Source organism: Aquarana catesbeiana, linkage group LG11 (genome assembly GCF_042186555.1).
Source record: "Aquarana catesbeiana isolate 2022-GZ linkage group LG11, ASM4218655v1, whole genome shotgun sequence".
NCBI lineage: Eukaryota > Metazoa > Chordata > Amphibia > Anura > Ranidae > Aquarana > Aquarana catesbeiana.
Window position 1 is genome coordinate 108808375 of NC_133334.1, and position 12944 is coordinate 108821318.

A 12944-nucleotide genomic window follows, 5' to 3' on the forward strand; every position below is an offset into this window, starting at 1 on the left:
CTTGCAATGTCTAACCATGTAACTACTCCTCTCTTTTTTTTTTTTTTTTTTTTTTTATAGAACTTTGGAGCTCAAGCTTGGAACAGATTCTTTCCACCCCAGTGATCCTGCATTATTCTGTTCACAAGAAGGGGCCACCAGATGATAACGCCAATGAGAAGCTTAAACTCTGCTGTGTTAAGAAGACAACCAATTACAGTTCATGGTGTTAAATTTTTTGTTTCCAGCTGTAATTGAATTACACTTCCAGGGTAATAAAACATATAAAACTGCTAATAGCATTGCAAACCAGGCACAAAAAGGTACCTGAATTTGAATTTGGATAGCTACAAGAGTGCCCTGGAAGTGGAAAATAGAATACTGTTATACAAATCTCAAGTTCAGTTCCTGAGTTTCATATTGGCTCCACCTGCTCTTGGACTTTTGTATTGGCCAGTAGTTATGGCTTGTGGCCTTGTTGGCAAATCATGATCTCTACAAGGGCGAAAAAGCTCCATTCAGGGCTGAAACTGAGATTTGCATAACAGAGGGTTACTCCAATGGCTAGCATCTATCCGTAGGTGTGCTTTACCAGCAAGTATTGCTGACCCGTGAAAAACATTAGTGGTTGACACAGCGTTTAAATATGTGGCTTATATGATGGTTTCCTTATATTGTTAAAGTTTTATATTGGTGCATATGCCTTTTTTTCTCAAAATGTCATGTACAGGCTTAATTTACTAAGAATTATTTAATTTCTGTTTATTGCGTTTGGTTGTAAATAAATGTTTACAGTTAATGTAGTTTTATTCATTTTGGGACAATAAATGACTTAAAAGAAGTGTTAGTATTTTGTTCACACTGAGGTCAGCAAGCATAATGCTTTATGTTGCCAAATTGGCATGTTTCTTAATTCAGGTCATAGGATTGGCAGTTCCTAGATATTCTCTTATTTAAATGTAGCCTATTCTACCGCTAGTAGTCAGCAGAAATTTGCATCTGTTCAACCTTTATTTGTCCTCAGACCAACTCCACTATGGAAGTCAGGGGCTGTGTTAGTAAAACTTTGCAGCAGTGTTCATGTAAATGAAGTGTTCTATGTTTTATTCATGCGTTTGGGTTGGTGTGAGCCCTGTGTCTTGTAATTCTGGGTTGGCAGATCCACCCCACCCCCTTAGTTTAGGTTGAAAATGAAGTGCTTTAATCCACTGCAAGAAAATATTGCATCAACTGATTTTGTATAATTTACTAATGAACACTAATCTGTTTGAAACCAAATCATTCGCTTGGCCTCACATTAACTAAAAGAGAAGTATGGGTTTTTTTTTTTTTTGCTAATCGTACTTACCTCGGTGGATGGAGCATCAGACTGATGCTGCAGCTGTCCCCCAGCGTCGCTGCACTGAGAACCGAGCCACCAAACGCCGTCAATGGCTTGGTTCTCACTCCTCCCTGAGCAGAGCGATGCTGACTGTAAGTCAGCATTGCTCCTGGACTGCTTCTTCATGCTCATTGGAGCGATGAGCTGTGGAGGGGCGGGGAGAGGCCGTCTCAGTGTCTTTCTGAACAGTGGAGACTGCCATCAATCAAGACAGCTGGTGGATCCAGACTTGGGAAGTCGGGATTATGCGCTGCCTCGACTGATGGCAGTGACGTCAGACTTCAGACCACTCTCAGCTAAAAAGGGGCCACAGGAGTGCAAAACGAATTGCACTCCTGTGACCCTTAAGAGAAGCCCAGCCTAAAAAACTCAGGATGGACGTCTCCCTTTTAAGGCTCAACCTAAATATAAAATTATTATTATTATACAGGATTTATATAGCGCCAACAGTTTACGTAGCACTAAAATAAAATGCATCCCCGAACCTGAAGTGGTAAAGAGATCTCCAAGTGACAGTTTTATGTCACTCGGAAGTGTGTGTTTAATGCCTTTATTCTATTAATAATTAGTGGCAATGGTAAGTTCATAGAGAGGAAAAATTGCTGTCTGAGCTCCAGATTTTACCCCCTTCATGACCAGGCCATTTTTTGCTATTCGGCACTGCGCTACTTTAACTGGTAATCGCGCATCTAATGCAGCGCTGTACCCTATCAAAATTTAAATCATTTTTTCACACAAATAAAGCTTTCTTTTGGTGGTAATAGATCACCACTGGGTTTTTATTTTTGGTAATATAAATGAAAAAAAAGACAGAAAAAAAAAAGTGTATATTCTTGTATTGATTGGTTTGAATGAAAGTTATAGGGTCTACAAACTATGGTGTGTGTGTATATACTGGAATTTTTTTTAATACCACTAATGGCGGTGATTAGCGACTTATATTGGGACTGCGATAGTGCAGTTGGGCAATCTGATACTAACTGCCACTGACCAGTGACATTAATTCAGTGATACTACTATGCACTCACTGTACTAATGACACTGGGTGGGAAGGGGTTAACATCTAGTGTGATCAAGGGGTTAAATGTGTGCCGAACTATGTGTAATATGTGTAAAGTGTGCTGCTTTTACTAATAGATCTCTTAGTTTCTCATCCCTGCTTTGCAGAAAGATCTATCCCTCTGTACAGAACTCTGTGTCGATTGTCAACACAAAGCTCTGGGCTGTAATTGCACACTGCCAATCAGCAGGTCGCAGCCATAAATCATTGGCTGGGACTTGCTGACAGGCTCCTGATTACAATCACAGCAGGTGTTGGCAAAGGGCGCATGCCTTAAACCCGGAAGCAGGCAGCGACACTTTGCCTGTGCGGGCCGTACATTGCAGGCAGGCGGTCTGCAAGTGGTTTACGGAGTTTTGCTTACAGATCAATATCAATAACCTACACTAGTGTTCAAAAAATTCAAAAAACAAATGTTTTCACCCAAGATTAATGCATTTTTCGAATTGAGTTCAATTGGGCAAATCTGTGTCCTCAGTGACTGAAAACATATATAACTACAACCCCAATTTCAAAAAAGTTGGAACGCTGTGTAAAAATCTACAAAAAAAACAGAGTGTAGTGATTTGCAAATTTCATAAACCCGTATTTTATTCACAGTAGGAAACCTATCAAACGTAAGATGTACCATTTTAACCACTTGCCGACCGCCGCACGACGATGTACGTCCCAACTTTGGCGGCAGATATCGTTGTTATGGCAGCAGCTAGCTGCCATAACCCCGGTATCCCTGTTTTCGTGCGGCGGTCGGCTTTCAGATAAAAGTGGTCTCTGCGGCAGATTCGCTGTGAGATCACTTTTATCGGTGGCGGGAGAGGGCCCCCCTCCCGCCGCGATCCAGTGCCCTCCGCTGCTTACCGGAGCCGTCGGTAGCGACGGAGGCGATCGTGTCTGTCTCCCTTCTGTGCCTGGAGACGAGTGAGGCTAAGATGGCGCCCACTTGTCTCCATGACACTGCTGGGCGGAAGCGACGTCAAAACATCACTTCCGCCCTTATGTCTTAAAGGTACATTTTTTTTCAATGTAATTTTTTTAAATGACTTTTTTTTATTTATTTTTTTTTTATTTTATTGCATTTTAGTGTAAATATGAGATCTGAGGTCTTTTTGACCCCAGATCTCATATTTAAGAGGTCCTGTCATGCTCATTTCTATTACAAGGGATGTTTACATTCCTTGTAATAGGAATAAAAGTGACACAATTTTTTTTTTTTTAAACAGTGTAAAAATAAGTAAAATCATGTAAAATAAATAATAACGAACGTGAGTAGCGCCCGCATATGAAAACGGTGGTTAAACCACACATGTGAGGTATCGCTGCGACTGGTAGAGCAAGAGCAATAATTCTAGCCCTAGACCTCTTCTGTAACGCAAAACATGCAACCTGTAGAATTTTTTAAACGTCGCCTATGGAGATTTTTGAGGGTAAAAGTTTGACGCCATTCCACGAGCGGGCGCAATTTTGAAGCGTGACATGTTGGGTATCAATTTACTTGGCGTAACATTATATTTCACAATATAAAAAAAAATTGGGCTAACTTTACTGTTGTCTTATTTTTTTATTCAAAAAAGTGAATTTTTTCCAAAAAAAAAAAGTGCGCTTATAAGACCACTGCGCAAATACGGTGCAAAAAAAAAGTATTGCATTGCCTGCCATTTTATTCTCTAGGGTGTTAGAAAAAAAACAATATATAATGTTTGGGGGTTCTAAGTAATTTTCTAGCAAAAAAAACCTGTTTTAAACATGTAAACACCTAAAATCCAAAACGAGGCTGGTCCTTAAGTGGTTAAGAAAACAGTAAGGTAATTTTGAAATTGATGGCAGCAACACTTCTCAAAAAAGTTGGGACAGGGTCATGATTAACATGGTGTAGCATCCTCTCTACTTGTAACAACACTGTAAACTTAGAAATTATCAGTACATCACAACATAACCTCACATTTAAAAAAGAAGTACCGTATTTTACGCAGCGTAAGACGCACTCCCCCCCCCCCCCGAAATATGGGGGGAAACGTCTCTGAGTCTTTTGGAGCGAATGTATGCTAGGCACCCCCCCCCAACGGCGGAAGAGAAGCAGGATAGCAGATGACAAACATCTGAAGCCCCAATGGTCAGTATGCATTTATGTGGAATGGTCAGTCTGCATTTATGTGGAATGGTCAGTCTGCATTTATGTGGAATGGTCAGTCTGCATTTATGTGGAATGGTCAGTCTGCATTTATGTGGAATGGTCAGTCTGCATTTATGTGCAATGATCAGGCTGCATTTATGTGCAATGGTCAGGCTGCATTTATGTGCAATGGTCAGGCTGCATTTATGTGCAATGGTCAGGCTGCATTTATGTGCAATGGTCAGGCTGCATTTATGTGCAATGGTCAGGCTGCATTTATGTGCAATGGTCAGACTGCATTTATGTGCAATGGTCAGCTGCATTTCATGATCACTGGTAAATATTTTAGGACACCATTTGGTTCAGAATATTTTTTTTCTTGTTTTCCTCCTCCTCTAAAACCTAGGTGCGTCTTATGGTCAGGTGCGTTTTATGGAGCGAAAAAATACGGTATGTTTTTTTTTTTTGTTATTTTTTTAGGTGGATGCAGTGAACACCGTCAATCGCTCGGTTCTCACAGCTCCGTGAGCAAAGAGCGGGTGACTTGTCAGCGGCCCCCTGAGACGGGTGCCGGTCCAGGCATGTGGTTGGATCCCGACTTTGTTGTCATGATCTTGCTCAAGCCTGGACCGGCTCTGTGGCATCAGCCGACAGCGGGCTTCAACACACTGTCTGCTGAAAACTGGTAAGTGCAGAATGAACTGTACTCCTGTGATCCACAGGAGAAGTACAGCCAAACAAGCTTTGGCTGTACTTCTTGAACATACACTTTGTATACATGAGCATAGAAACATAAAAAATATAAAACTTCATATATAATGAAAAAGTCTCCCATATATTGAAAGTCTATTACAGTGATTGTGTCACTCCACACACGCCAGTCAACATAAAAAAAATCCTCTGTGTATGCTTTACGCCAGTGCACTCACAACCAATGGTACCAGATGATCCAGGTCTCGTTACCTCTTCCGCTTATCGTTTCTCCACAAATTACAGTGTATGCCCCTTTAAGGGGTCAGGGATCCACTTATATGCACTCAATAGCTTAAATAGGATAGGTAAAACAACCCCAGAGTGTAGTATTAAATGTATATAAAAATGTATTCAGTATTGCACTCACCTAGATTAAAAAAAAAACAAAAAACTTTGCTTATTTCATAAGACAAGAATCAAGCTTAGGCAAAATGGTGGCACCTCGACTTCCAGTCACAGTGCGCGATGACGTCACCCAGCACCTGTTCAAAACGAAAAAGCTTTTTCATGTCAGACCATTGTTGATTTGCGAAATAAAGGTTATTTCCTGGTCTGGGTTATCAAGAGTCCAAAGATTTAAAGTCGTTGTAAAGGCAGAAGGTTTTTTCAAATCTTTTATTTATTGCAAGAGACATGAAAACACGAAACACAACATCATCAAGTATATGGAAGATGAGGAATGACAACAAATCAAATGTGACAAGTTAACACAGTCTGCCAAAAGTGGTGTTTCAAGGTACCAGTACATATAGCATGGCGTACTTATCTACCGTTCTTAACAAATATATTTAACCTTTGCAGGGTTTAAACGTGATCCATTAATTCTATGTCATTGTCTATTCCCTCGGGTTATGGTCTGTTGCAATGGGTGTCTCTGTGCTTCCCGCCTCAGGTTTTTAAGCCTAGTTACCCAGAGATACAGTGTATTTCTATTGGGAAATTGCAGAAGAATAGAAAGGGGAAAGAAGGGAAACCCCCTCCACTATAGAGGAGGAGGGAAAGTTAGGGGGGGTAAAGGGAGGGGGAGAGGAATGGGGCTGGGGTCAGGGAGAGGGGGGAGCAGCAGGGCCCGGTGGGGGGAAGGTGGCGAATGTGCATCTCTCGGGTCTCTATACAATCAGAAAAGGTTGGTAAAACTCAGCAGCCACCCACTGCGTGATCCTATGGAGTTAGATTAGATTGTCGTGTCGCTTTCAAAAAGGGCCCGTCCCTCGTCCGAGAAGATGAACATATTCAATAGTGTCCATGTCTTAGTATATCATTCATTTTGGTGGCGTGCTGTGAGGATGAGGTCCTCCATTTTGTTGAGTTCCTCTACTTTTGTGAACCACAGGCCTATGGATGGAGCTTGTGTGGATTTCCAGCATAAGGGAATGCACGCCTTGCGGAGGATGGATTTTTTGCTCTGAACACTAGAAGCATGGAGCAAGAGAAAGGCCGGGTCATTCGGGATAGGACGTTCTGTGAATTTTTGTGCTACTTGTTGGATTGTCTTCCAGAACTGTTCTAGTTTTGGGCAGGACCAGAAGACATGGAGGATTATTCCCCTGTCTTTATGGCACCTCCAGCAACGGTCTGAGGAAGAGGGGAAGATCTTTTGCAATTTTGCGGGAGTGTTGTACCATCTGGTGAGAATTTTAAAATTTGTCTCCTGTAACTTAGTGCATATGTAGGACTTGTATGTGAAATGGAGAATGTTTTGCCACTGGCGTGCCGAAAGCTTATACCCGATGTCTGTCTCCCATGCACTAAGGCATGGTAGGTGATAGTCGTCAGATGGCATGATCAGCAGCTGGTAGGCGGCCGATAGGGTATGAGGCATAGGACCGTCTTCTGAACAATAGGTCTCAAAGGTGGCAAGATCACGGATGAATTTGTCCGGAGAGGGTAGAGACCAGAGGAAATGGTTCAGTTGGAGGGTTCTCCAGTGGTCTATCCTGAAGGGGCCCGCTGTATCCATGAGCTCCGATATGGATGGCCAAATACTGTTGGTAAGAAAGTGAGATGCTTGAAAGTGGCCACTTTGTCTCAGGGAGTGGAAGACTGAGTCCTGGAGCCCTGGGGGAATATAGAGTTCCCCAGTATCGGGTAGAGTGGGTCGACGAACAAATACGTAAAGTCAGTCCCACTAGCGGGTGGTTCTTTATATCGCTTGGTATTAGTGGGTAGCACCAAGGTACCCTGGATGGTACTTTAAGACTGTTGCAACCTCAGCCATAATTTAGTGGTTTGATGTCAGTTCCAGACGATAAGTCTGGTTAGGTGCGTCGCCTGATGGTACTTCCATAAGTCAGGTACTGCTAGACCGCCATAGGGTTTGGGGGAGTGAAAGTTGTCTTCTATTCAATCTCGGTCGTTTGTGGGCCCAAATAAAGTCTGAAAACATTGTTGCGACCTGGTCGAAGTAAGTAGAGGGGATATGGATCGGCAGAGCCTGAAGAAGGTACAAAAATTTGGGGAGGATGATCTTAAGGATATTACAGCTACCGAACCACGAGTGGAGACCCGTGTGCCACTTTGTGAGTAATGTCCCTTGTGGCTTTCAGTAATGGTGGGAAATTCAGGCCAAATATTTGAGATAGTTTGGGGGGGTGTATGTGCCTAGGTATCTCAGGGCTGTTGTCGTCCACTTGAATTTAAAGCTTGTCTGGAGTTGTGTAAGCACGGGCTGTCTTATACCCACCCCCATCGCCTCAGATTTGTTAAAGTTGAACTTCAAGTTTGACAGGGTGCCGTATCTGTGAAATTCATGGAGGAGGTTCGGCAAGGAGATCGAGGGATTTGTAAGCAAAAACATCATGTCATCCGCATATGCGGATATTTTCTGCTGGGTGTCCCCAATTGTCACTCCCCCTATTTCCGGGTTTAGCCGGACTGTGCATAAGAAAGGCTCAAGGGACAGGGCAAAGAGGAGTGGCGACAGGGGGCAGCCTTGTCTTGTACCATTCTTAATCATGAAGGGTTCAGAGAGTACCCCGTTAGCTCTAATGCGAGCTGTGGGGTCAGAGTATAATGTATTTATCTGGTTGAACATGACATCCGAACCCCACATGTCTCAGCACAGAGGCCATAAATTGCTAGTTTACTCTGTTGAAGGCCTTTTCCGCGTCAATCCCCAGAAATACACAGGGGGTACAAGTTTTATTGACCACCTGTAAGAGGTTCGGGACTTTAATCGTGTTGTCCCTGGCCTCGCGGTTGGGTACGAACCCAACCTGATCTAAATGGATCAGGGTTGGGAGGTGTTCTTGGATTCTGGAGGCTAGGACTTTCGTAAAAAAATTTTATTGGTGTTGAGCAGCGAAATCGGCTTATAACTGCTGCAAGAGGTGGGGACTTTTCCCTCCTTTGGGATCACTGCTATGTATGCCGTGAGTGTATTGCTGGGAAATGTTGTATCTGATTCTAAGGCGTTAAAGAACTTGTGCATGAATTTACTGAGGGATGGCAGTAGGGTCTTGCAATATGAGATGGTAAAGCCATCTGGGCCTGGAGCCTTCCCCAATTTGATGGAGCCTATTGCACTTTGGATCTCCTCCAGTGTAAAGGGCTCGTCTAGTAGTTTGCTTACCTCTAAGGGTAGTTCGGGCATATGGGAGTTGGTTAAGTATTCTTCCATCTGGGTCGGTGAGGGAGAGTCTTTTTGGAGATTATACAGAGCCGAATAGTATCTTTGGAATTCCCCCGCAATGTTTTTGGGGAGGGAAACTTTTCGACCGTTTGGCGCTGTTATGTGTGGAATGTAGTTCCCAAGAGTTTGTTCTCTCAGGGCTTTGGCTAGAAATTTGCCGCATTTATTGCCAGATTTATAGGATATTCTCCAGCAAATCTGTATTTGTGCTTTGGCTCTAAAGAGCATTAGATCCGCAATTTTTTTACGTAGGATCAGGAGTTCAGCCTCCAGGGAAGGGGTTTGGGCACGTTTGTGTCGGGCTTCTACTTTGTTTAATTCATTGAGTAGAGAAGTCAACTGAGAGGAACGTTGTTTTTTAATGCAGGATCCATGTTTGATGAGTACTCCATGGATTACCGCCTTGTGTGCTTCCCACACCATGCCCGTGTTACTGTCTAGAGTGTCATTAATCTAGAAGTAATAATCCAGTAATAATGTCACGTCTTTGAGCACTGCTTGTAGGAGGCTTTCATTTAGTTCTAGTTCTAGTCTTAGAGGTGTTGTTGTTCAATCTGTTTTTTGAAACTGCATAAGAGAGGGGTGCACCAGTCCTGGAGGTACTGCAATACCAGGTCGATGCGTGGAGTGGACAGAGCAAGCTCTTCTTCCATCTCCCTGTTCTAAAAATCCATTTAATATATGGTCCCCAGATAGGGAACATATCAGATATTAAACTGATAAGAACAGATTTTTTGATTGAAAATGTATACTTTATTTTGCAAGAAAATATACAAAAAACAAATACTTAAACAGGGTACATTCCAATCTGTACTGCGACGCAGCGCATAAATACACTACATAACAATACATTGCCAAGCATACAAATAAATTACATTCATCCTGCGGTATGATGCCTAATGTGTTGTGCAGAGTAGTAATACCCCGAAACATCACATCATGCATGACGCCGCATTGCCCTGAAAGCAGTACTTAAAAAACATTTCACAAAAAGTCCAGTCATACAGTCAAATAACATTCAAAATGGGCAACGGGTGTGATGGGGGGGGGGGTGGAGAAGGTGGGGCAGGTGAGGGAGTAAAGAGTTCACAGGCCCGAAGCTTTATTTGAACTGCCAAAGGATACACGGGAGAGAGGGGGGGGGAATGGGGAAATCTTCAGACCTCCTCTTCCTCCTTGAAGTCCATCAGGTGATAGTCTCTGAGCAGACTGTGAACCAGTCTGCGACAGTCCTCGATGGACATCCTCTCCCGCTGGTGGATGAGGCGCTTTCTGGCGCACCATAAAGCGTCCTTAAAGCAACACAGCACCTGCCAGGCACCGTCAATGTCCTCCTGTGAATGAGTTCCACAGAAGAGTCCGTTCAACACACCAAAGTGTGTGATTGCAGTCTGTGGCACAAAGTCTTTGAGTTCAGGTTCCAAGGCCCTCAACAGGTCCTGTGCAAAGGGGCACTCCCAGAAAACATGCAGAGCAGTTTCCTCCTGGATGATGCAAAAGGGGCAGTGCCTGTATCTGCACAGGTTTCTGGCATGCATGAATGTCCTGAGTGGCAACCCCCCTTGGATTGCCATCCATGCCAGATCTTTGTGCCTGTTGGTGAGTCTCTTTGAAGAAACATTCCTCCAGACCACTTTACAAGTGGCTGAAGGGAGGCCTGGAACAGTCTCAACAATGTCCGATGCTCTGATCAATTTGTGGATAGTTTTTGGCTTCCACAAGTCGGGCTTCACTCCATGTAGCCCCAGCTCCTTAATAAACTTGAAGGTGTCCAAGTAGTACCAAGGGGTGTCCCAGTTGTAGGGGATGGAGCTGTCCCATTTGTCCCAGCCAAGGGTCCTCCATAGAAGCAGGAGGAAAAAACGGGACATAGAGTTACCACCAGAGTCCACAGTTCTGTCCACCAATGTCCTGCGGATGCAGTTACAAGCAAAGCACACCCTCAATAGTGTAGCGATGTCGGGCACGCCCTTACCGCCCTTGAGGAGTTCCTTGAACATAACCGCCCGCTTCACTCTGTCCATTTTGGAGCTCCAGATGAAGTGAAACACCGCCCTGGTGATGGCCTTACAGGTGTTAATCCGAGGGGGCCAGGCCTGGGCGAGGTACTGCAACACAGGGAGGATCTCGCTGCGGAGTACCAGTGTTTTTCCTTCGATGGCGAGTTCTCTGAGGCTCCAAAGTCCAAACTTCTGTCGCATCTTTGACAGTCTTTCTTCCCAGGACTTCAGGGCTGCGCCCTCAGCTCCAAACCAGACCCCAAGAATTTTGATGAAGTCCGTCTTGATGCTGAAAGGAATTGGTGCAGAAGAAGGCAGGAACCACTTTCCGAAGAGCATGACTTCTGACTTCCCGCAGTTGACCTTTGCCCCTGAAGCTTGGCTGAAGTCCTCACAGGTCTGGGCGAGTGTGTCGATGGAGCGCCGATCAGCACAGAACACCGTCACGTCGTCCATGTAGAGTGAGCACTTGACCTCCCGTCTGTCCGGTCCTGGTGCGGTGATCCCTCTGATCTCTGGGTTCCGTCTGATGCTTCGGGCGAAGAGCTCTATACAACAAACAAAAAGCAGAGGTGAGAGAGGGCAGCCTTGTCTGACCCCAGACAAGATTGGAAAGGGGTCAGTTTTCCAGCACCAAACTAGAAATGTCAGTGTACATTACATTTACATACGAACAAAACATTTCCCCAAGACCAAACCTGCACAGAGCTCTGCACATAAACTCATGGGAGACACGGTCAAAGGCCTTCTCCTGGTCAAGGCTGACCAGGGCCGCGTGCACACGGCGGCCATGAATGTACTGGACCGTGTCCCGGACAAGCGCAAGGCTGTCCACAATCCTGCGACCAGGAATGCCGCAAGTCTGATCCGGGTGGATGATCTGTCCGATGACAGACTTCAGCCTGTTGGCCAGGACCTTGGCGAGGATTTTGTAGTCCACGTTCAGAAGAGAGATCGGACGCCAATTTTTAAGATCCGATCTCTCCCCCTTCCGCTTATACAAAATCGTGATCATCCCCTCCCTCAGTGACGGAGGCATTCTGCCCTCCACCACCATCTCCTCGTACAGCTCGAGCAGGTCCGGGCCCACGAGATCCCATAGTGCTACATAGAGCTCAACTGGGAGACCATCGCAGCCCGGGGTCCTGCCCCGCCTAAAGGATTTAGCGGCAGAGTGCAGCTCCTCCAGCACCAAGGGGGCGTTGACGGTTGATGAACCTGCAGGATCAATTTGGTTAGAGATACCTGACAGGAACCTGTCAGCCGCCTGTGTGTCCGTTTCTTTCGGGGAGTAGAGGTTGGTGTAGTAGTCGCTGACCACTTGCATCACAGCCTTCTTCCCCTTCTGGAGTGTTCCGGACTCGTCACGCAGCTCTGACAAGGGTGTGTGTCCTGAGTGAAGTTTCCTGAAAAAGAAAGAATTACACTTCTCACCTTTCTCAAGATTCTCCACCTTGGCACGGAAGACAATGTGCCTGGATTCTTCCTCGAAGTGTCCTTTCAGGCTCTTCTTGGTGTCCTCCAGGTCCTGCCTAACGTCCCAGCCGCAGTGATGAAGGTCCTGCAGGGACTGCAACTGACGCTGCAGTCTCCTGAGTTCCCTCCTCCTGGCGCACACACGCTGGCGTCCCCTTGCCTGAAAGAAGCTACGCAGCTTAACCTTCACAAACTCCCACCAGTCACTTACCCTTCCGAAGAATCTCTTTTCCCCCGTCCAGGTGGCATAGGCCTCCCGGAGTTCCCCCATCAGTTCCTCGTTTTCCAGCAGGGTGCTATTCAGCTTCCAGGAACCCGGACCGCGGGCAAAGCCCTCGCCCAGGTCACCCCGAAAGTGAATAGCCCTGTGGTCAGAGAAAAAGCAGGGGACCATGGAGAACTCACGATGCTTGACTGTTCTTGAAGTGAGCACGAAGTCAATCCTGGAACGCACAGATCCATCCGGTCGACACCACGAATAGTTCACGGTCCCTTTCCCTATGGATCCCACGGCGTCCTGCAAGGAGGCCTCCGAGATCATCTCCTTGAGCAGC

The 12944-nt window shown here is 45.3% G+C and overlaps 1 protein-coding gene and 1 pseudogene across 2 annotated transcripts in view; one reads left to right on the plus strand and one right to left on the minus strand.

Moving 5' to 3' along the window:
- The window catches only part of LOC141112233 (pre-mRNA-processing factor 39-like), a 71593-nt gene extending 70773 nt beyond the window's left edge, over nt 1–820 (plus strand). For both annotated transcript variants that reach the window (XM_073604858.1, XM_073604859.1), the window contains one exon: nt 61–820. In XM_073604858.1, coding sequence (XP_073460959.1) covers nt 61–105 — 45 coding nt within the window. In that variant the 3' untranslated portion in view covers nt 106–820. The remainder of the gene's footprint in view (nt 1–60) is intronic.
- Nucleotides 821–9491: 8671 nt separating this feature from the next.
- Nucleotides 9492–9664, minus strand: LOC141113017 (U2 spliceosomal RNA; annotated as a pseudogene).
- Nucleotides 9665–12944: the final 3280 nt, after the last annotated feature.